Source organism: Saimiri boliviensis, chromosome 14, assembly GCF_048565385.1.
Source record: "Saimiri boliviensis isolate mSaiBol1 chromosome 14, mSaiBol1.pri, whole genome shotgun sequence".
NCBI lineage: Eukaryota > Metazoa > Chordata > Mammalia > Primates > Cebidae > Saimiri > Saimiri boliviensis.
The window spans coordinates 18,412,669-18,433,844 of NC_133462.1; the positions used below are offsets into that span (position 1 = coordinate 18,412,669).

The window sequence follows — 21,176 nt, forward strand, 5'->3', positions numbered from 1 at the left end:
GCAGTGATAGGCATGATCAAGTATGCTGAAGACGGGAACAAACCATGGCAGGCCCTGGAAGCAGCAGAGAGACGGAGGCCCCCGAAGTCCCACCTGCTTCCCTGAAGTCGAACCGTTGTCCCTGGTTTAAGAGAATCATGGGCTGAGAGGCTGAGGAATTCTCCAGGCCAAGAATCTTGGGGCATGCAGCCTCTTCTGTACCCTAGAGCGCCTGGGGGAGCTGGTGTGCTGATGGGGTTACCTCTCCCAGCTGCCTGGAAATTCTCAAACACTGCCTAAGAGGGCATCCTCTCCCACTCTGACGTCACTGCTTTCGTTTTTTTTTTCTTTTTTCTTTTTGTTTTGAGACAGAGTCTCGCTCTGTCACCCAGGCTGGTGTGCAGTGGCATGATATTGGGTCACTGCAACCTATGCTTCCCAGGTTCAAGCAATTCTCCTGCCTCAGCCTCCCAAGTAACTGGGATTACAGGTGCCTGCCACCATAACCCGCTAATTTTTATTTTTATTTATTTATTTTTTTGAGACAGAGTTTCGCTCTTGTTACCCAGGCTGGAGTGCAATGGCGTGATCCCGGCTCACCGCAACCTCCGCCTCCTGGGTTCAGGCAATTCTCCTGCCTCAGCCTCCTGAGTAGCTGGGATTACAGGCACGCGCCACCATGCCCAGCTAATTTTTTGTAGCTAATTTTTTGTGGCTTGAGCTACCGCGCCCGGCCTAATTTTTTTTTTTTTTTTTTTTTTTTTTTTGAGACGGAGTTTCGCTCTTGTTACCCAGGCTGGAGTGCAATGGCGCGATCTCGGCTCACCGCAACCTCAGGCTGGAGTGCAATGGCGCGATCTCGGCTCACTGCAACCTCCACCCCCTGGGTTCAGGCAATTCTCCTGCCTCAGCCTCCTGAGTAGCTGGGATTACAGGCACGTGCCACCATGCCCAGCTAATTTTTTGTATTTTTAGTAGAGATGGGGTTTCACCATGTTGACCGGGATGGTCTCGATCTCTTGACCTCGTGATCCACCCGCCTCGGCCTCCCAAAGTGCTGGGATTACAGGCTTGAGCCACCGCGCCCGGCCTAATTTTTTTTTTTTTTTTTTTTTTTTTTGAGACGGAGTTTCGCTCTTGTTACCCAGGCTGGAGTGCAATGGCGCGATCTCGGCTCACCGCAACCTCCGCCCCCTGGGTTCAGGCAATTCTCCTGCCTCAGCCTCCTGAGTAGCTGGGATTACAGGCACGTGCCACCATGCCCAGCTAATTTTTTGTATTTTTAGTAGAGACGGGGTTTCACCATGTTGACCGGGATGGTCTCGATCTCTTGACCTCGTGATCCACCCGCCTCGGCCTCCCAAAGTGCTGGGATTACAGGCATGAGCCACCGTGCTCGGCCTAATTTTTATATTTTTAGTAGAGATGAGGTTTCACCATGTTGGTCAGGCTGTTCTTAAGCTCCTGACCTTGTGATCTCCCTGCCTTGGCGTCCCCAAGTGCTGGCATTACAGGCATGAGCCACCGCGTCCGGCTGACATCACTGTTTTCTTTTTTTTTTTTTTTTGAGACGGAGTTTCGCTCTTGTTACCCAGGCTGGAGTGCAATGGCGCGGTCTCGGCTCACTGCAACCTCCGTCTCCTGGGCTCAGGCAATTCTCCTGCCTCAGCCTCCTAAGTAGCTGGGATTACAGGCACGTGCCACCACGTCCAGCTAGTTTTTTGTATTTTTTTTTAGTAGAGACGGGGTTTCACCATGTTGACCAGGATGGTCTCGATCTCTTGACCTCGTGATCCACCCGCCTCGGCCTCCCAAAGTGCTGGGATTACAGGCTTGAGCCACCGCGCCCGGCCTACATCACTGTTTTCTAACACTAGTCATTTGCTTGCTTCCTTCTGAATCCAACCTGACCATTCATCTGCTGGTTCTCAGCCTTCAAAAGGGCTACAAGTTTGTTCTATAAAATTATGTTTAAAATATTTATCTGAGTTGTCCACGACATGATTAATAATGGGGAAGAAACATATGAGAAGACGCTCAATCTCGGCAGTCTTCAGAAAAATTCCAATTACAAACACAGTGTCGGCCAGGTGTGGTGGCTGGCGCCTGTAATCCCAGCATTCTGGGAGGCTGAGTTAGGAGGATCACTTGAGCCCAGGAGTTCGAGACCAGCTTGGGCAACATGGTAAGACCTTGTATCTATAAAAAAAAGTTTTTAAAAATAATAAAATAAAACCAGAATGTGATACCACCACATGCACACCAGAATAAATGAAACACAGAGGTTGGTGAGAGCATGGAGCAACTAGAACCCTCACGGTGCTGGTCAGACTGTAAGATGCTTTGTCATCTTGGGAAGCAGTTTGGCCCCTTCCTATAAAGTTAAACATACTGGCCTGGTGCGGTGGCTCACACCTGTAATCTCAACACTTTGGGAGTCCGAGGAGGGCAGATCACTTGAGGTCAGGAGTTCAAGACCAGCCTGGGCAACATGTTGAAACTCCATCTCTACTAAAAACACAAAATTAGCTGGGCGTGGTGGCTCATGCCTGTGTTCCCAGCTACTTGGGAGGCTGAGGCAGGGGAGAATCGCTCGAGTCTGGGAGGCAGAGGTTGCAGTGAGCCGAGATCATGCCACTGTACTCCAGCCTGGATGACAGGGCGAGACTCTGTCTCAAAAAATAGATAAAATAAAATAAAGTTAAACATATGACCTAGCAATTTCACTCCTAGGTGTGTATACCTTACAGAAATGTAAGCATATGCTCATCAAAAGACAAGCACAAGAATGTTCCTGGCAATACTGCTCTAAGCAGCCCAAACTGCAAACAACCCAAATGTCTATCAATACCAGGATGTGGCAATAAACTGTGGCTCATTCAGACAATGGGGGATACCACTCAGATACTGTGATGCCATGTACAATCATGCGGCTGGCTGTCATAAATGTAACGCTGAGTGACAGAAGCCAGACACACATACACAGAATAGACACAGTGTGATTCTGTATTCTACGAAATTCAAAATCTGGCAAAGCTCAGGCCATGAGAAGTAGGACAGGGTTCCTTTGGGGGTACTAACTGGGAGGGGAATGGGGACTTGGGGAGACTGGCCACTTTCTGTTTCCCGCCTGGGTGTGTCCACTCTGCGATAGGTTATCAGGTGTGTGCTCATGATGTGCGCCCTTTTCTTTTCTTTTTTTTTTTTGAGATGGAGTCTTGCTCTGTTGCCCAGGCTGGAGTGTAGTGGTGTAATCTTGGCTCACTGCAACCTCTACCTCACAGGTTCAAGTAATTCTCCTGCCTCAGCCTACCGAGTAGCTGGGATTACAGGTATGCACCACCATGCCTGGCTAATTTTTGTATTTTTAGTGGAGACGGGGTTTCACCATGCTGGCCAGGCTGGTCTCGAACTCCTGACCTCAAGTGATCTGCCCACCTTGGCCTCCCAAAGTTCTGGGATTACAGGTATGAATCACCGCACCCGGTCAGGTGGGCTTGTAACACGTGCTGTATGTCCACTAAAGTTGAAAACAACATAGAAGAGTTTATGTGATGAAAAGCCACAGGACACAGTCAGTTCTGCTCCTGAGAGCACCATGTGCTTATTCCTTTTCAGCTACCTTCCCTGGTGGCTCCCAGCTCCGTGTCACACAGCTGCATGCTAGCTCCTGCCTTATCAACGGGAGCAGACGTCACCTGCTGTTGCCCTGTCTGGATGGATAAGGATCTCGCTCACTGGTTCTGCCGCTCTCCTGGGTGCCCTCTCTAGTCTTACACGTGGCACTTACAGTTTTCTTTTGTGTTTTATCCGTCACTGACAGGAGGTGGAGTGTTGCCTGTCAAGCTCTAAGTAAGAGGTCCTGAGGAGTGAGGCAGGTAGGTGGGCACAGCAGTTGCTGGGGGCCCTACCTGGCTTCTGACGTTCCATGGTGCTTTCCTGGCTGGTCAGGCCTCCAGAAGAAGAGTCACCGCTGGATGTCCCATCGTGGCTGAAGTGGGGATCAAGAGATAGCAGGGGGTGTGGGGCAGCCGCGTACCTGCAGGGGATGAGAGGAGACCCGCCCAGGGTGAAAGACTGGCCCGGGTTGAAAACCACCCCAGCCTGAGCCTTGCTTGCTGTGGGTTTTAGACACACGGGAGGCTCCACCGTGGATTGGAGAGAGAAAGCTGCGGGCAAGGCTGGATGAGTAAGCTGGAAACGTGCTATTAGCTGCGGGTCCGGGATGAGAGTGTCGCCTGGGACGCCTGCCAAGGAGCTGGTGACGGCAGGGAGCACAGGGCAAGGAGGGTTCCTCAGGGAAGGAGGGGGCATAGTCTGCTTGGGCAGACAGCCCTACCCCTGGGCTCCTCTCGGGTCCTGTTTCTGGCTATGACAGCGGGTGAATGTCCCCAGCAGCTACCGCCCCAGGCCTATCCTGGGCTGCCTTTTGGTTCAGCAAGCCCTGAGCTGGTCAAATGAGGCTTCAAACCTCACCACGGCCTCTTGCCTAGACAGATGCAGTCACTTCCTACCCCTGAGCCTCAGTTTCCCTAGCTGTCAAGAGGTGAACACAGTAAACCCTTCTTCTTAGGACTGAAGAATGCCCCGTCACGCCCAGTGTTTACTGGGGGCTGGTTCCCGACACATGGTGACTTGGGATACCTGGCTGATGGGCTGGAACTCTGCCTGTCCCCCTTTGCAGCTGGAGCAGGGGACCACAGGGAAGAAACTGTGGTGCAGAAGCTTGGCTCAGTGCAGCCTGGACCTCCCTGGCTCAAGTAATCCTCCCATCTCAGCCTACTAAGTACCTGGGACTACAGGCACATGCTATCATGCCTGGCCGATTTTACTCTACTTTTTGTAGAGATGGGGTCTCCCTACATTGCCCAGGCCGGTCTCGAACTCCGGGGCTCAAGCAATCCTCCCACCCTGGCTTCCTAAATTGCTGGGATTACAGGCTTGAGCCACGCACCCGGCCTGAGCTGCAGTTACTCCATCTGAAAAATGATGTAACATTTTCTACCTCATAGGGCTGTGGACTGGATGGAATAAAGTTATCCCCTAGACAGAGGTCCTCCTGGAAGCCAGCTCTGCACATCTGCAGGCAAGGCCAGGATTTAAGGGAGGTGGCGGAAGAAGGCTCTCACTATGCCCTCATGTCCCAGTGGCATTCTCTCTGTTTTTTTGAGACAGGGTCTCACTCTGTCAACCAGGCTGTAGTGCAGTGGCACCATCTCAGCTGACTGCAACCTCTGCCTTCCAGCTCAAGCGATCCTCCCACCTCAGCCTCCTGAGTGGCTGAGACTACAGCTGCATGTTACCATGCCTGGCTAATTTTTAGTATTTTTTGTAGAGACAAGTTTCATCATGTTGCCCAGGCTGGTCTTGAATTCCTGGGCTCAAGTGATCCACCTAGTTCAGCTTCCCAAAGCACTGAGCCACCACGCCCAGCCCCAGTGGCCCTGTCTACACCACGGGGTGAATCTTACGGATACTTCTAATGCCCAGTACTCCTTGGTTCAGAGCTGGTTGTGGTAGAAAGTCTTCTCCCTGCCTGGGGTTGGTTCAGGGACAGGCCTGTGACACAATTTTGGCTGATGAGGCATGAAGGGAGGTCAGAGTTATTTAGACTCCCACAAAACGTTTTCAGCTCTCCACTTCCCACCAGGTGGCAGGACACACTTCCAGGTCTCTGGATTGGCTGAATGGAGCCATGTGACCAGCACCCGCAGCTGAGCTGTCAGGGAAGTGACTTGGAGATGCTGGCTGACTGGGCAGCCTGGGTCCTGAGAGGCCCCTGCCAATCAGCAGGGGAACAGCATAGGGGCTGAAAAATAAACTTCACTGATTTAAGCCAGGGAGACTTTCAGGTGTCTGTTACCCAGCATGGTCTCACTGAAGTGGGGGAATTATGCCCAGAGTCTTCTGGGAAATCTTGCTCTTAAGAGGGATGACAAGAAAAGATGGTCTCTCTTTGTCCTCCAGATGCTGCTGGGTCCAGATTTAACATCACAAGCTGCTGCTGCCCTCTTGTTACCAGGCTGCAGGTGAGGCCCACTCTGATGGTGGAAGAGAGGAGACAAAAGGAATCTGGCCCTTGATAATGTGGTCAAGATGTTGAATTCACCCTCCCTGGAACCTGCCCTTCTCCTGAGCTTCCTTTACTGTGAGGTAACAAATTCCTACAATGTTTGAGCCAAATTTTGGTTACTTTGGCCAGAAGTACATCACTGACACAGGCCCTGTGCTCTGGGAAAGTTACTGAGCCTCCATTAATAATATTGATATTGGCCAGGCATGGTGGCTCATGCCTGTAATCCCAGCACTTTGGGAGGCCGAGGCGGGCAAATCACTAGAGCTCAGGAGTTCAAGACCAGGCTGGCCATGGCAAAACCCCGTCTCTACTAAAAATACAAACATTAGCTGGGTGTGGTGGTGGTGTGTACCTGTGGTCCCAGCTACTCAGGAGGCTGAGGCAGGAGAATCACTTGAGCTTGGGTGGTGGAGGTTGCAGTAAGTAGAGACTGTGCAACTGCACTTCAGCCTGGGTAACAGAGCGAGTCTCTATCTCAAAAAAAAAAAAAAAAAAAGGGGGTTGATATTGCAGTTCTCTGGGTGGCTCCTGGTACCTGTACTTTCTACTTGGGAGGATCTGGTGGGGGCAGGCAAGGTGATAAGCTGGGATCCCCCTACATGCCAAAGAGGAAGTAACTGACTTATCCACCTTGCTCTAACCCCAGGCTTCAACGCCCTGAGCACAGTGGAGGGATACTTCAAGGGGCACTGCACTCTCTGAAAACTCTACTCACTTGCCAGGAAAAAACATACCATCCTCCCTGCCCTCAACCAGACCTTGACCCTCTAAAACCTCCAGGAAAGGAAGACAGAGCCAAAACACAGGAAGTACAAAACGTTAATTCTTAACTTTTCTCAATGTCTGAGGGCCCAGTTTCCAACAATCAAAGGGATTTTACAAAGGCAACTTTGACTATAAGCAATCTTCACCTTACTAGCTGACTTCACACCTGGCTAGCTGCCTGGTAAAATGTGGCTCCATCATTGCTGGAGATTGGAGTGTTGATGCACTTACTCAGTTTTCCCAAAAAGTCACTGTGAAATCCTCAGCATTCAGGGAAAATGGCTAGATGAGCCCGGGGAGAGCGGAAAGTCTGAGTGGCGGACGCTGTAGGCTGCTCCCCATGACTAGCCTCTCCTTCCTTCTTGGTAACAGGATCCCAACTGTATCTGGGGCAGCAATGAGTCCAGCTTGCCAGACTACATGTCCCAGGATCCCTTGCAGCTCTGGCCAATGAGCTCAAACTGGAAGTGCCACCCGTGACTTCCAGTCTCGCAGCCTCCTCAGGAGTGTGCTGCGGGTGCCTTTGCCTCACCGCCTCCTCAGGGCAGCAGCTTGAACGGCCACCTTGAACCAGGAGGCAAAAGGCCAAGGACAGCAATACATCAAGGAGGAGGGGCCTGTTTCCCGTCAATGTGGGGAAAGAAACGATCTTGTCAGAACCACTGTTTTCTATACTATGCAGCTAAACCTAATTGGACAGAACCTCTTTAGTTGGGTATATTTTACCTTGTTTCATCTCTCAGCTACTGTCCCCAATCAGACAACCTGTACTTTATCCAACCATATACTTCTCTTGCTAACAAGACTGTTTGTTTTTTTTTTCTTTGTGAGATGGAGTCTTGCCCTATTGCTTAGGCTGGAGTGCAGAAGTGATGCCAACTTCCACTTCCGGGATTCAAGCGATTCTCTTGCCTCAGCCACCCAAGGGATGACAGGCACATGCCAAGATGCCAGGCTAATTTTTTTTTTTTTTTTTTTTTGAGATCAAGTCTCACTCTGTCACCCAGGCTGGAGTGCAATGGTGTGATCTCAGCTCACTGCAACCTCCAGCTCCTGCGTTCAAGTGATTCTCCTGTCTCAGCCTCCTGAGTAGCTGGTATTACAGGTGTGTGCCACCAAGCCCGGCTAATTTTTGTATTTTTAGTAGAGATGGGGTTTCACCACACTGACCAGGCTGGTCTTGAACTCCCGACCTCAGGTAATCCACCCACCTCAGCTTCCCAAAGTGCTGGGATTACAGGCATGAGCCACTGTGCCCCGCCCAACTAGACTTTTTATTATCCCAATGCAAACTGACCTATGTTGACCATTCACTGGGAGGCTGAATATCTCCCATTTGGGGCCATATCTATCACCGTCCAATTTTGGTCAAACTGATTAGAAATCGAGACATCTCAGCCTCTCATCACACACAGCTCTGGAGAAACATCCTTGGCAGAAGAGAAGATCAAATTGCCGTCTTTAACCTCATCTGAGTAATTTTAAAGTAATGATCTCTTCTTGGAAGATGAAATCACTTCACAGATAAAGGGTTTGGGGCTTTGGGAGGAGCTGACTAGCTGTGGCTTCAGGTGTCTCCAGGCAGAAGCTGGAGGCACTGACTCTGGGGAGGCACCTTATGGGGAGCAGGGTTGGGCTATGAGATGCTGGCTTGAGCTTCCCTCTTGGCGGTGGAGGAAAGTACCAAGACAGACAGGACTGTGGGCAGGAGCCTCGCCTGGACAGAGAGCTCCAGCCTGCTCTGTGAATATCCCACACTGACCAGTGGGAAAAACAGACAGGTGAATGACAGGATGCCTGGGTAAAATGATGGTCAGATGACGTAGCTTTGTTGGCTGCCACCCCAGCAGCCATCACCTTCTCCAACCCTGCTTGGTGGAGCCCAGATTCCACTCTGGTAGCCAGCCCTGTGTCACATGGCTTGAATAAATCCTGACAGTTAACAGGCACAGGGGTGCAACGTGACCCTGCCAGGGGCTGAGGGGTGGGCAAGTGATCTAGTTTCTTCTCTCTTAATTAACTGATTATTTTTGAGACAGGGTCTCACTCTCACCCAGGCTGGAGTGCAATGTAGCACACCTGGCTCACTGACACCTTGACCGCCTCGGGCCAAGCAAGCCTCCCACCTCAGCCTCCCAAAGTGCTGTGTCAGGGTCAGCCCTCTGGAACTATAGTCCTGGGTTCTCATCCTGGCTCTGTTACATCCTGGCAGAGTGACCTTAGCCAAGTGAATTCACCTCACTAAGCTGTAGTTTCCCCTCTGTGAAATGAGGGTCATTAAACTACCCACCTCAAGGAGTTGCTGGGAGGACTCACTGAGATCATGCATATAGATTGATGGAACCCAGAAACAGATCCGCACAAGTATATCCAATTAATTCTGCACTTCCCCATTTTTGCCTTAAGGAACAAAGGCAGTACAGTAACCTTTTCAATAAATGGCGCTGCAGCAAATCCGACAACAGTAGGCAATAAAGCAACCTCCACGTAAACCTCTCACCTTAAACAAGAATTAACTAAAACAAACAAAACTCAAAATGGATCACAGACTTAAATGTAAAACAGTAAAACTTCCAAAAAAAAACCACAAGAAAATCTTCAGGATCCAGGACTAAGCAGAGTTCTTAGATAACACCAAACACCTGATCCATAAAATTAAAAAAAAAAAAAAAAAGCTCATTTGGGCCTTATCAAAATAAAAAAACTTAGGCCGGGTGTGGTGGCTCATCCCAGCACTTTGGGAGGCTGAGGCAGAAGGATCACTTTAGCCCAGGAGTTCTCGACCAGCCTGGCCAACATGGTGAAACGATGTCTCTACTAAAAATACAAAGATTAGCTGTGTGGGTGTTTCGTACCTGTAATCGCAGCCTCTTGGGAGGCTGAGGCATGAGAATCATTTGAACCTGGGAGGCGGAAGTTGCAGTGAGCCAAGATGGCACCACTGCACTCCAGCCTGGGCGACAGAGCAAGACTCAATCTCAAATAAATAAATAAAAAACAAAAAAATTTTTGTTCTGTGAAAGACCCTGTAAAAAAGACAAAAAGACAAACCTAAAGGCTGGGAGGAAATATTTGCAAATCGCATATCTGACAAAGGACTTGTATTTAGAATATCCAAAGAACTCTCAGACACTGAACAACATTGCATCCAATTAGAAGACGCGCAAAAGACACGCACAGGCACTTCACTGAGGAGGATATACGGTTGGCAAATAAGACACGAAAAGGCGTTCAACATCATTAGCTATTAGCAACAAGCAAATTAAAATCACAATGAGACATCACTGCACACCTATCAAAACAGCTAAAATGAAACACGGTGACAACGCCAAATGGTGATGAGGATGTGGAGACCCGGATCACTCACACTCTGCTGGTGGGAATGTAAAATGATACAGACACTCTGGAAAACAGTTTGGCAGTTCCTTTTAAAACTAAAAATGGATTTACCATACGGTAAGCAATTGTACTCCTGGGCATTTATCCCAGAGAAATGAAAACTTATTTTCATGCAGAAACCTGTATGCCTGAATGTACATGTTCACCGCATGAATATTTATAATAGCCAAAACTCGGAAACTACCCAAATTGTCTTTTTTTTTTTCCCCTTTTTTTAAAGATATTCTCGCCTTGTTGCCCAGGCTGGAGTGCAATGGTGTGATTTCAGCTTGCTGCAACCTCTGCCTCCCAGGTTCAAGCGATTCTCTTGTCTCAGCCTCCCGAGTAGCTGGGATTACAGGCATGTGCCATCATGCCTGGCTAATTTTTTGTATCTTTTGTAGAGACGGCGTTTTACCATGTTGGCCAGGCTGGCCTTGAACTCCTGATCTCGTGATCCACACGCTTTGGCCCAAATGTCTTCTAATTTTTTTTTATTTTTTATATTTATTTATTTATTTATTTATTTAAAAAAAGATAGAGATGGGGTTTCACCATATTGGCCAGGCTGGTCTCAAACCCCTGACCTTGTGATCCGCCTACCTCGGCCTCCCAACGTGCTGGGAGTACAGGTGTGAGCCACCGCGCCTGGTCTAAATTTTTTTTTTTTTTTTTTTTTCGAGACGGAGTTTCGCTCTTGTTACCCAGGCTGGAGTGCAATGGCGCGATCTCGGCTCACCGCAACCTCCGCCTCCTGGGCTCAGGCAATTCTCCTGCCTCAGCCTCCTGAGTAGCTGGGATTACAGGCACGCGCCACCATGCCCAGCTAATTTTTTGTGTTTTTAGTAGAGGCGGGGTTTCACCTTGTTGACCAGGATGGTCTCGATCTCTGGACCTTGTGATCCACCCGCCTCGGCCTCCCAAAATGCTGGGATTACAGGCTTGAGCCACCGCGCCCGGCCTAAATTTTTTAAAAAATATATTTTTAATGTTTTAAAAAATTTTAGCTCAGCGTGGTGGCTCACGCCTGTAATCCCAGCATTTTGGGAGGCTGAGGGTGGGCGAATCACCTGAGGTCAGGAGTTCAAGCCAGCCTGGCCAACATGGTGAAACCCTGTGTCTACCAAAAATACAAAAATTAGCTGGGCATGGTGGCGCATACCTATAATCCCAGCTACTCGGGAGGCTGAGGCAGGAGAATCACTTGAACCTAGAGCAGAGATTGTGCCACTGCACTCCAGCTGGAGAAACAGAGCAAGACTTCATAACCCAGGAGCATAGATTCAGAGTGTCCCGAATATGCCCTCCCTCAAATGTCTTTTCATGGGTGAGCGGTTAAACTGTGGTACATCTAGACCATGGAATAAACAGCATAATAAATGAGACTTGCAACAATGTGAATGAACCTTAAGGATATTCTAAGTGGAAAAGACAACCTCTAAAGGATACATATGTCTGATTCCTTTTATCTAACATTCACTAAATAATAATTAAAAAGACAGGCTGGGTGCGGTGGCTCATGCCTGTAATGCCAGCACTTTGGGATGCCCAGGTGGGAGGATGGCTTGAGGCAAGGACTTCAAGACCAGTCTGGGTAACACAGTGAGACCTTGTCTCTATGAAAGAAAAGAAAAATTGGCTGGGTGTGGTGGTGCATGCATGCCTGTAGTCTTAGCTACTTGCAGGGCTGAGGTGGGAGGATTGCTTGAGTCCAGGAGAGGGAGGCCTCAGTGAGCTATGATCGTGTCATTGCACTTCAGCCTGGCTGACAGAGTGAGACTCTGTCTCCAAAAAAAAAAAGAGCCTCAGAACAGATGAATGGTGAATGGCTGCCAGGGTTAGAAATAGGGGAAGGAGATGGGTGTGGCTATGAAAGGGTAGCATGAGGCACCTCGTGATGGTTACACAAGACTCCACATGTGATAAAACTGCACAGAGCTACAGACACACACACACAGAGAAATGAGTGCATGTATAACTGGTGAATTCTGAATAAGCCGTAGGCCTGTACCCATGTCAACCTCTTGCTCTGATAATGCGTCACAATCATACAAGACATTAACAACAGGGAAGGCTGCATGAAGGGGTCACAAGTCCTCCCTGTGTGCTTTTTGACAACTTCCTGTGATTCAATAATTATTTCAAAATAAAAATTAAAAAAATAACAATAAAGGGAGATACCAAGACCTTAGGGGGAAAAAATAGCTCCCAAGAGCTTTTCGTAACACCACTGCCAGCTCCTTTGTTACTGGTGAGTTGCTCTGACTGCCTTTTCTAACCTCAGTCCCTGCTGTTGCCTGGGTGCCCCCACACCCCATGTCCTCCACATACTAGTTTCCTCTCTGATTCACCTGCATTTCACAGCATCCTGCTTGTTCACATCTGCGGCCTTTTCTGTCTGGAATGGCCTTTTCCTGCCTCTCTGCGGCAAACTCCTGTTAGTCCCTTAAAGTTCTGTTCAGATACCACCTCCTCCAGGCAGCCAGCCTAGACCTCCAGGGCTGGGCCGTGTTCCCTCCTCTTCTGTTAGAGTGCTCATTAGAACACTTTCCATCACAGTCAGCAAGGGCTGACTACAGAACGCCCGGTGACCAAGTATCTTAAATATTCCTCCTGGCACGCAGAAAGCTCTTAAGACCCTTTGCGGAATGAAAGCTGAATGGCGGCTACTAGAAAAAGAAATAGTGGGTATGTTTCCCCAATTTAACAAGAGGCTGAGAATTTGACAATGGAAGAGTGTGGCGACTCTCAGAGCATGGTCCCTGGTGCAGCACCCCGAACCTACCAAGTCAGAAATTCGAGGCTCAGGCCCAGTATTTTAACAAGTCCTCCTCTGGGTGATTCCAACACCTGCTAAAGATTGAGAACCACTGGTTTAGTGGCCTGATCCCTGGCCTTAAGGCAGGTGGGCTTTTTTTTTGAGAGGGAGTCTCACTCTGTCATCCAGGCTGAAGTGCAGTGGCGCATTCTTGGCTCACTGCAACCTCTGCCTCCCAGGTTCAAGTGATTCTCCTATCTCAGCCTCCCAAACAGCTGGGATTACAGGCCCGTGCCACCACGCCCAGTTAATTTTTGTATTTTTAGTACAGACGGAGTTTCACCATGTTGGTCAGGATGGTCTTGATCTCTTGACCCTGTGATCCGCCCACCTCAGCCTCCCGAAGTTCTGGGATTACAAGCGTGAGCCACCGCACCCAGCCAGTGGCTTCATTTTAACAAACCTGCATACTCCATCCTTTCACCCAATATATACCAAAGATGAGCCACGTGTCAGACCCTGTGCTATGTGACGGGAGGTCTTGGAGAGCACGCTTACTCTCTCTCTATGTCTCTCTCTCGCTCCCTCACAGGTGCACACACATCCACATGTGCAAGTGCACACACTTAGCTGGCTAATAAGGATGGCGAATGCTTAAGGCCATGTCAGAAAATACACAGGGAACTGGGTTGCCTCAAGAGGGAGGTCCAGGGAAGGGTTCTAGAGGGAGCACAAGAGCTCGAGTTGGTAGGATGGGGGGAGTGTGGGTGAGGAGTGTGAAGCATATCCAGGCCAAGGCAAGAATACAGTCAAGGTTCTGAAATACACACAGTCCCTCAAGGAAGCTGGGAGTGGCCATGTGGCTGATGCGTTGCACTGCAGGAGGCTCACAAGGTACAGGGGCCCTGGTGGCCACAGGGAGGGGGCAAAAGCTGTGCCGTAAGAGCTCTGGAGTTGTGACAGGGTTTGGAGCAGGGGACAGGAATGGTCAGATACAGAAAGATCTGGCAGGGTGCGCTGGCTCACACCTGTAATCCTAGCACTTCGAGAGGTCAAGGCAGGTAGATCACTTGAGGCCAGGAATTCGAGACCAGACTGGTTAACATGCTGAAACTCCGTCTCTACTAAAAATACAAAAATTATTGTATTTTTACAAAATACAATAATTTTTTATTGTATGGGCATGGGGACGGGAGCCTGTAATCCCAGCTACTAGGGAGGCTGAGGCAGGAGAATGGCTTGAACCCGGGAGGCGGAGGTTGCAGTGAGCTGAGATCAAGCCACTGCACACCAGCCTGGGCGGCAGAGTGGTCTCAAAAAAAAAGGCATAGAAAGAGCCTTCTGGCTGCTGAGTGGAGGGGGGACCAGGGGAGGTGAGATGAAGGCTAGAAGCCCACTGTGGTGATCTGAAAAAAACAGCAGGGAAAAGAGGAGGGGTGGGCAACAGAGATGCTCAGGAGGTGGACTGCAGGGAGGAGGAGGAAGGGGACGTTCACAGGATGAGGCCCATGGCTCAGGCCGAAGGACTGGGATTGGTGTGGCTGTCCCTGAACCAGAAACCTGGAAGTGGAGGAAAAACAGAGGGCACCAGGGCTGAAGGCAGCTGGGCAATCAGCTCAGCTGGAGCCAGAGCCTAAAGGGCCTTGAATGCCAAGGTTATCCTGAGGGCACTGGGGAGCCCCGGAGGGTTTGAGGAGATCTCTCAGGCTGCCAGCTTGCAGATGGACCCAAGGGGGCAGAAGGGAAGCCGGAAATATTTTGAAAACTGGGTAATGCTGGCAGCGTGGTCCGAGGGGCTTAGGGCTGGAGACAGTTAGGTGCGTGGTCATGCCGGATGGTGGAAGCTCTTGCCTGAGCCATGACACAGGCGTCAAGAGAACAGCAATCAAAATTCTGCTGCAAGGAAAGCCAACAATGGGTCCTGCCCAGCCCAGCCCAGTTTAGCTCTAAAACATGAGACATAACCACCCCATGGGGCTCCTTTGAGGACCTTCGGGGATCCAGAAACCCCAAAAATGGCAAATAAAATTGTGGGGGTGTGCATTTCCTGGGGAAGAAGGAGCCACAGCTTTGATCAGATCCCTTAACACGAAAAGAACGGAGAGAGGCTGACCTTTCTGGGGATGGCTTGTATCTCACGTAGGTGGCCGAGCCGGGGGTGGAGAAGCTCCCAGAAGGCTGTCGGTAGGGAGGGACTCTGTCGGCCCCTGCTGGTGATACTGTGTAAGGGGTTTCTGGGAAGCTGACTGGCCTGGAAGGAGACAGGGGAGGAAGGTGTCAGGGGTGAGTGGGAGGGTACCCTTTCCCTGGGAGGACAGATATATGGACAGACAGACAGACCGTCCCCCGTCAAGCCACATCCCTTCTGCTATCCACCGCTTAGGATGAAGGGGAGGATGCTGAGCATAGGGCAAGATAAGCTGGGATGCCCCTGGGCCCCCTCCTCCCAGAGCCACTGCAGCTGCCCTAACCCACAGCTTCTGCAGTGTAACAGGGGCTGCCCAAGACCGTTCTCACCTCCCCCCACCTGGGGACAAGATGTCCCTCTGCAAGTTGGATTCCTTCATTTTTTGGAAAATTTTCTTTTTATCTTTTAATATATAATATCTTCAAAAGAGTATCTGTAAGTTATATTTGTCATCATCACAAAACAAACTCCCTGAAGCTTCCACCCAACCCCAGGACTGGAATGGTGGTGATAACATCTACCCATGGGCTTCCCCACTTCCCATTTCCCTGCCTCCTCCAAAAAGAAATCACGGCCGGGCATGGTGACTCACACCTGTAATCCCAGCACTTTGGAAGGCCGAAGCGGGTGAGTCATGAGGTCAGGAGTTTGAGACCAGCCCGGCCAACATGGCTAAATCCCGTCTCTACTAAAAATACAAAAAAATTAGCCAGGCGTGGTGGCAGGCGCCTGTAGTCCCAGCTACTTGGGAGGCTGAGGCAGGAGAATCGCTTGAACTTGGGAGGCAGAGGTTGCAAGGAGCCGAGACTGTGCCATAGCACTCCAGCCTGGGCAACAGGGTGAGACTCCATCTCAAAAAAGAATTCACTGTCCTAAATTTTGTGATTATCAGTCTCTTCACCTTAGAAAAAAACAGTTTTAATTTTTTATCTTTTTCAGAGATGCGGTATTGCTCAGTCTGGAGTGCAGTACTGCAATCACAGCTCACTGGAACTCCTGGCTCAAGCCATCCTCCCACTTCAGCCTCTTGGGCAGCTGGGACCACAGGCGTGCATCATACCTGGCTAATATGTAATAAATGTTTTTTTTACAGAGCCAGGATTCTACTATGTTGCCCAAGCGGGTCTCTAACTCCTGGCCTCAAGCAATGCTCCTGCTTTGACCTCCCGAAATGTTGGGATTATAGGCATGAGCCACTGTGTACAGCCTAAAAAAGCAGTTTTAATTTAATTTAATCGTCTACTTAGTATAGTGGATTTCCAACTCAGATGCTGAGCTCCCCAGCATTGGGTCTTCAAACAAAAGCCCCACAGTGAAAGCTGAAGGGAAGGAGGGAGGGAGGAACAATGGAGACAGAAGCATAAGAAGGAAGGTCAAAAGCCTGAGGCGAGGAAGAGGATGGAGAAAAACAGTGTGGAGAGGGAGGGGCGGAGGACAGGTTCGGGCAGGGCAGTATTCGTCCCCCCCACCCCCGCCAAGTGCTTACCTCTTGCTGTGCAGTGGCTGGGACTCCCTGAAGGGGACCATGGGGGTCTGCTTCGGGGGCCGGCTCAGGGACTGGGCGTGGCCAGGGGTGGTGGGAGTGGTCCACTTGGAGGCTGGTAGAGAGTTATGGGATGCAGGCCCACTCCACTGCCAGGGAGCATTGCTGCGGTAGGGGGGCCGGCCCCCAGGAGTGATGCTTTCCTGCTCTGTCTTGGGCTCCGAGGTATTCATGTCATAGGTCTCTGGCCAACCCCTGGGGAGAAAAACTGCATCACACAGGCCCCAGCCCACCAGCACGTGGGCCTGCTGTCTAGGCTGGGTTTTCCTGGCCCAATATGAACAAGGATGATCTATTTTTTCTTTTTTTTTTTTTTTTGAGACAGAGTCTCTCTCTGTCACCCAGGCTGGAGTACAGTGGCATGATCTCAGCTCATTGCAACCTCTGCCTCCTGGGTTCAAGAATTCTCTTGCCTCAGCCTCCTGAATAAGCGGCACCACACCTGGCTAGTTTTTGTATTTTTAGTAGAGAAGGAGTTTCACCACCTTGGCCAGGCTGATCTTGAACTCCTGACCTCAGGTGATCCACCCATCTCAGCCTCCCAAAGTCCTGGGATAACAGGCATGAGCCACTGTACCTGGCCAGGTATGGCCTATTTTAAAAGTTGAGTGAATACCCCTTAAAATGGTCTGAAACTTACCAGCTCAGAGTCTTCAACCAGGACAGGACCCAAGACAGGGGCTCTGACTGCCTGGTCCTTTCCACCTCATCTCCTTTCCCCTCCTCTCACTCTCTCTGTTCCCTCCCCTCGCTTCTACCTGACCCAGGCCACACGTCTGCCAGTGTCCTCCATGGACCTGCCTGGCCCCCCTTAGCGGTACTCGGGGCCAGAAAGGCAGATGTCCTCAGAATCAAAGGACAGTATCTGCCTTGTTCCAAAGACTCTTAAAGGCAGCTGGAAGAGGAGCAGGTGACCTACTTTGCAGGGTGGTTTAAAAAAAAAAAAAGCCATGAAATCCACAACCTTGAAATAGATGCAGAGAGGCCTGTGACTCCCCCTAGACCAGGCTGGCACCTGCACCGGGGTACTCCTGGCTTGAGGTAGGGAGATCTGCCGGCGGGGCTGGCATTCTCCACTGCCACTGCAGTGCCGCATGGGAGGGGCCCCAAGCCCAAGGATGAGGCCGGGGCAGTGCCTGGAAAATCCACCTCCCGACAGCTGTGAGAGCTGAGCTCAGAGGAGCCTTCAGCCTGGAAGCTCCCATGCCCCCATCGAGCCGATCCTCTGAGGGTCTCCTGAGTTTCCTGGAGCCACCTGGTTCAAGGCCACCCAGCAAAAGATTTGATAGATATGGTGGTTCAGAGGCTGCTATGGTCTGGATGTGGGTTGCCCCAGAAGTCATGTGTTGGAAACTTAACCCCCAATGCTACTGTTGGGTGGTGGAGCCTAGTGGGAGGAGCTCAGGGCCCAGCCCTCATGAATGGATGAATGCTGCTATAAAAAGGGCTTGCGGGAGTGGGTTCTCTGCTCTTCTGCTGTGTGTGGACATGGTGTTCCTCTCCTCCAGAGGTCACAGTGTTCAAGGCACCACCATCTTGGAAGCAGAAAGACCAGGCCCTATCCTGCCAGTGACTAGATCTTGAACTTGCAGCCCCCAGAACTGTGAGAAATGTATCTCTGTTCTTTATAAGGTATTCCATCTCGTATTCTGTCATCACAGCACAAAACAGACTAAGGTAGAGGTGGATGTGCTCTGGTACCCAGGGCCTAAAACACCATCCCTTGGTAACACCAGGGCTGGAGCCAACACGCAGCAGTGTCTTCTGGCTGTCTCTTTGGATTGGCAGCTGCCAATATCTTACCAGGCACCAGGTGAGGAACAATAACAATATGAATGTCTAACAGAGCCTGCAGACATGCCAGGCCCAGGCAGAGGTGGGAACAGGTACCATCGCTGTCTTCAGGCAGGGCACACCTGCCATTCCTGCCTGCCTGGTGTCTCTCCCCACACCCCCTCTCCTGATAACAGGTCTTTGTTAATATGGGCTCTGGGTGGGGCTGATCCCACTTATTGGCTCCAGGTATGTGACCCAGGCCCGACCAATCAGAAGCTTTCTCCAAGCCCCCACCCCAACACAACGACTAGCGCAGAACTGTCATGTGCTCTAAGCACGGCCAGCAAGAGATAATAAGTATTAATCCTGGAACCTGGAACTGTTTTTGTTTGTTTTTTTGAGATGGAGTCTTGCCCTGTTGTTCAGGTTGGAGTGCAATGCTGAGATCTCGGCTCACTGCAACCTCTACCTCCCAGGTTCAAGTGATTCTCGTGTCTTAGGCTCCCGAGTAGCTATGACTATAGGGGTGCCCCACCATACTCAGCTACCTTTTGTATTTTTCATAGAGATGGCGTTTCACCATGTTGCCCAGGCTGGTCTCGAACTTCTACTGACCTCAAGTGATCCACCCTCCTTGGCGTCCCAAAGTGCTGGGATTACAGGCGTGAGCCACCGCACCCAGCTTTTTTTTTTTTTTTTTTTTTTTTTTTTTTTTTGAGACACAGTGTTGTTCTGTTACCCAGGCTAGAGTGCAGTGGCTCGTTCTCTAGGTTTGAGCGATCCTCCTGCCTCGGCCTCCTGAGTAGCTGGAATTACAGGCATGTGCCACCATGCCTGGCTAATTTTTGTATTTTTAGTAGAGACAGGGTTTCACCACGTTAGCCAGGCTGGTCTTGAATTCCTGACCTCAGGTGATCAGCCTACTTTGGCCTCTCAAAGTGCTAGGATTATAGGTGTGAGCCATCATGCCCTATTCTGGAACTGTTTTTGAAAACAGGGAAAATTAGGGAAAAAAATCTATTTCCACTGGAGCTGCTGGGCTGAGGGAACTTAAATTCAGAGCTGTGGGAGTGGGGGTAGAAGACTGCCTGAAAATGACAGTAAGTGTGGAGGTAAAGAGGGGACAGAGGCTCCTGATGAGGGTGTCTGAGTCCCTGGATATGGCTGTGCCTAAATGCTGTCCCATCTCCTAGTCTTGTTGGGTATGTGAGCCAGTGAAGACTCTCTTTGGCTGTGCCATGTTTATGTTTCAGCCTGTTCTGTTGCTGGTACCCAGAGTCTTGATCAGTACATCACTTTTTAGAGATAAATAAACTGAGGCACAGAGAAGTTAAATAACCCGTCCAAGGTCAAACAGCCAGTAAGAAGAAGTTGGATTTAAATATTTAGTACATTGACTCTAAAGCCCACAACTTTAACCTAACACAGGACAATGGCCCCACCATACAGTGGTTTGGAGCCAGTGGGTAGACTTCTTAGGTCCTTGACTTTTTTTTTTTTTTTTTTTTTTTTTTTTTTTTTTTTTTTGAGACGGAGTCTGGCTCCTGTCACCCAGGCTGGAGTGCTGTGGCATGATCTCAGTTCACTGCAACCGCCACTTCCTGGGTTTAAGCAATTCTCATGCCTCAGCCTCCTGAGTAGCTGGAACTACAGGCACCCGCCACCATGCCTAGCTAATTTTTGTATTTTCAGCAGAGACGGGATTTAGTCATGTTGGCCAGGCTGCTCTCAAACTCCTGACTTCAGGTGATCCACCTGCCTCAGCCTCCCAAAGTGCTGGGATTACAGACATGAGCCACTGTGCCTGGCCTTTTCCCTTAGGTACTGACGGCTTCATCTTGGGCTAAGAGCTCTTAGGTATGACTTCAAAGAGGGAAACATAGCTGGGCAGTCCCAGCTATGTAGACAGCTCTGTCTGAGATGGGAGGATCACTTGAGCCCAGGAGTTCAAGGCAAGCCTGGGCAACATAGCAAGATCCAAAACAAACAAACAAAACAAAAAAACTAACTAAATTATAACAATAATTAAAAGACAAAAAGGGGAAAATATTATTCAATCACTTTGAAGGCAGCAAGGTCTGGGGAAAGTGACTCATACCTATAATCTCAGTACTTCAGGAGCCTGAGACAAGAAGATCACTTGAACCCAGGAGTCCTAGACCCCATCTCTTAAAAAAGAAGAAAAAAAAAAAGATTAGCTTGATGTGGTGGCATGTGCCTTGTGATCTCAGCTACTTGGGAGACTGAGGCAGGAAAATAGCTTGAACCAGAGAGTCAGAGGTTGCAGTGAGCCAAGATTGTGCCATTGCACTCCATCCTGGCAACAGAGTAAGACTCTGTCTCAAAAAGAAAAAAAAAAAAAAAAAAAGAAGGCAGCACGGAGTGGTAGAGAGCCAGGGCTATGGGGCCATATGGCTGGCTCAGATCCTAGCCCTTTTATCACCTACATGAGTGTGGGTGAGGAATTCTCTCCTCAGAGCCTCAGTTTCCTAATCTGTAAGATGGGGCTGGTTGTGAGCAATCTCTGAGTGTTAGCAGAGTCTGCACATGCCAAGTGCTTAGCAAATCAGAGCTGATGCAGTTGCCTCCTCCAGCAGATTCTAAGGACAGTCTGCCTGGTTTTCCCACAAACAGAAGCAAAACCCTCACTTCTACTTTCTGAAATCCAATCAAACCCACCTGGGGCTCTGGAAAAGATTCTGCCCCAGCTCCT

At 50.0% G+C, this 21,176-nt stretch overlaps 1 protein-coding gene across 13 annotated transcripts in view; it reads right to left on the bottom strand.

The window, feature by feature from the left end:
• Positions 1-21,176, bottom strand: part of SIPA1L3 (signal induced proliferation associated 1 like 3) — a 293,879-nt gene that overhangs the window by 54,670 nt on the left and 218,033 nt on the right. For all 13 annotated transcript variants that reach the window (XM_039465884.2, XM_074386413.1, XM_039465880.2 and 10 more), the window contains 3 exons: positions 16,631-16,882; positions 15,070-15,207; positions 3,891-4,018 (listed from right to left, as the gene is read on the bottom strand). In XM_039465884.2, the coding sequence (XP_039321818.1) occupies positions 3,891-4,018; positions 15,070-15,207; positions 16,631-16,882 (518 nt within the window). The remainder of the gene's footprint in view (positions 1-3,890; positions 4,019-15,069; positions 15,208-16,630; positions 16,883-21,176) is intronic.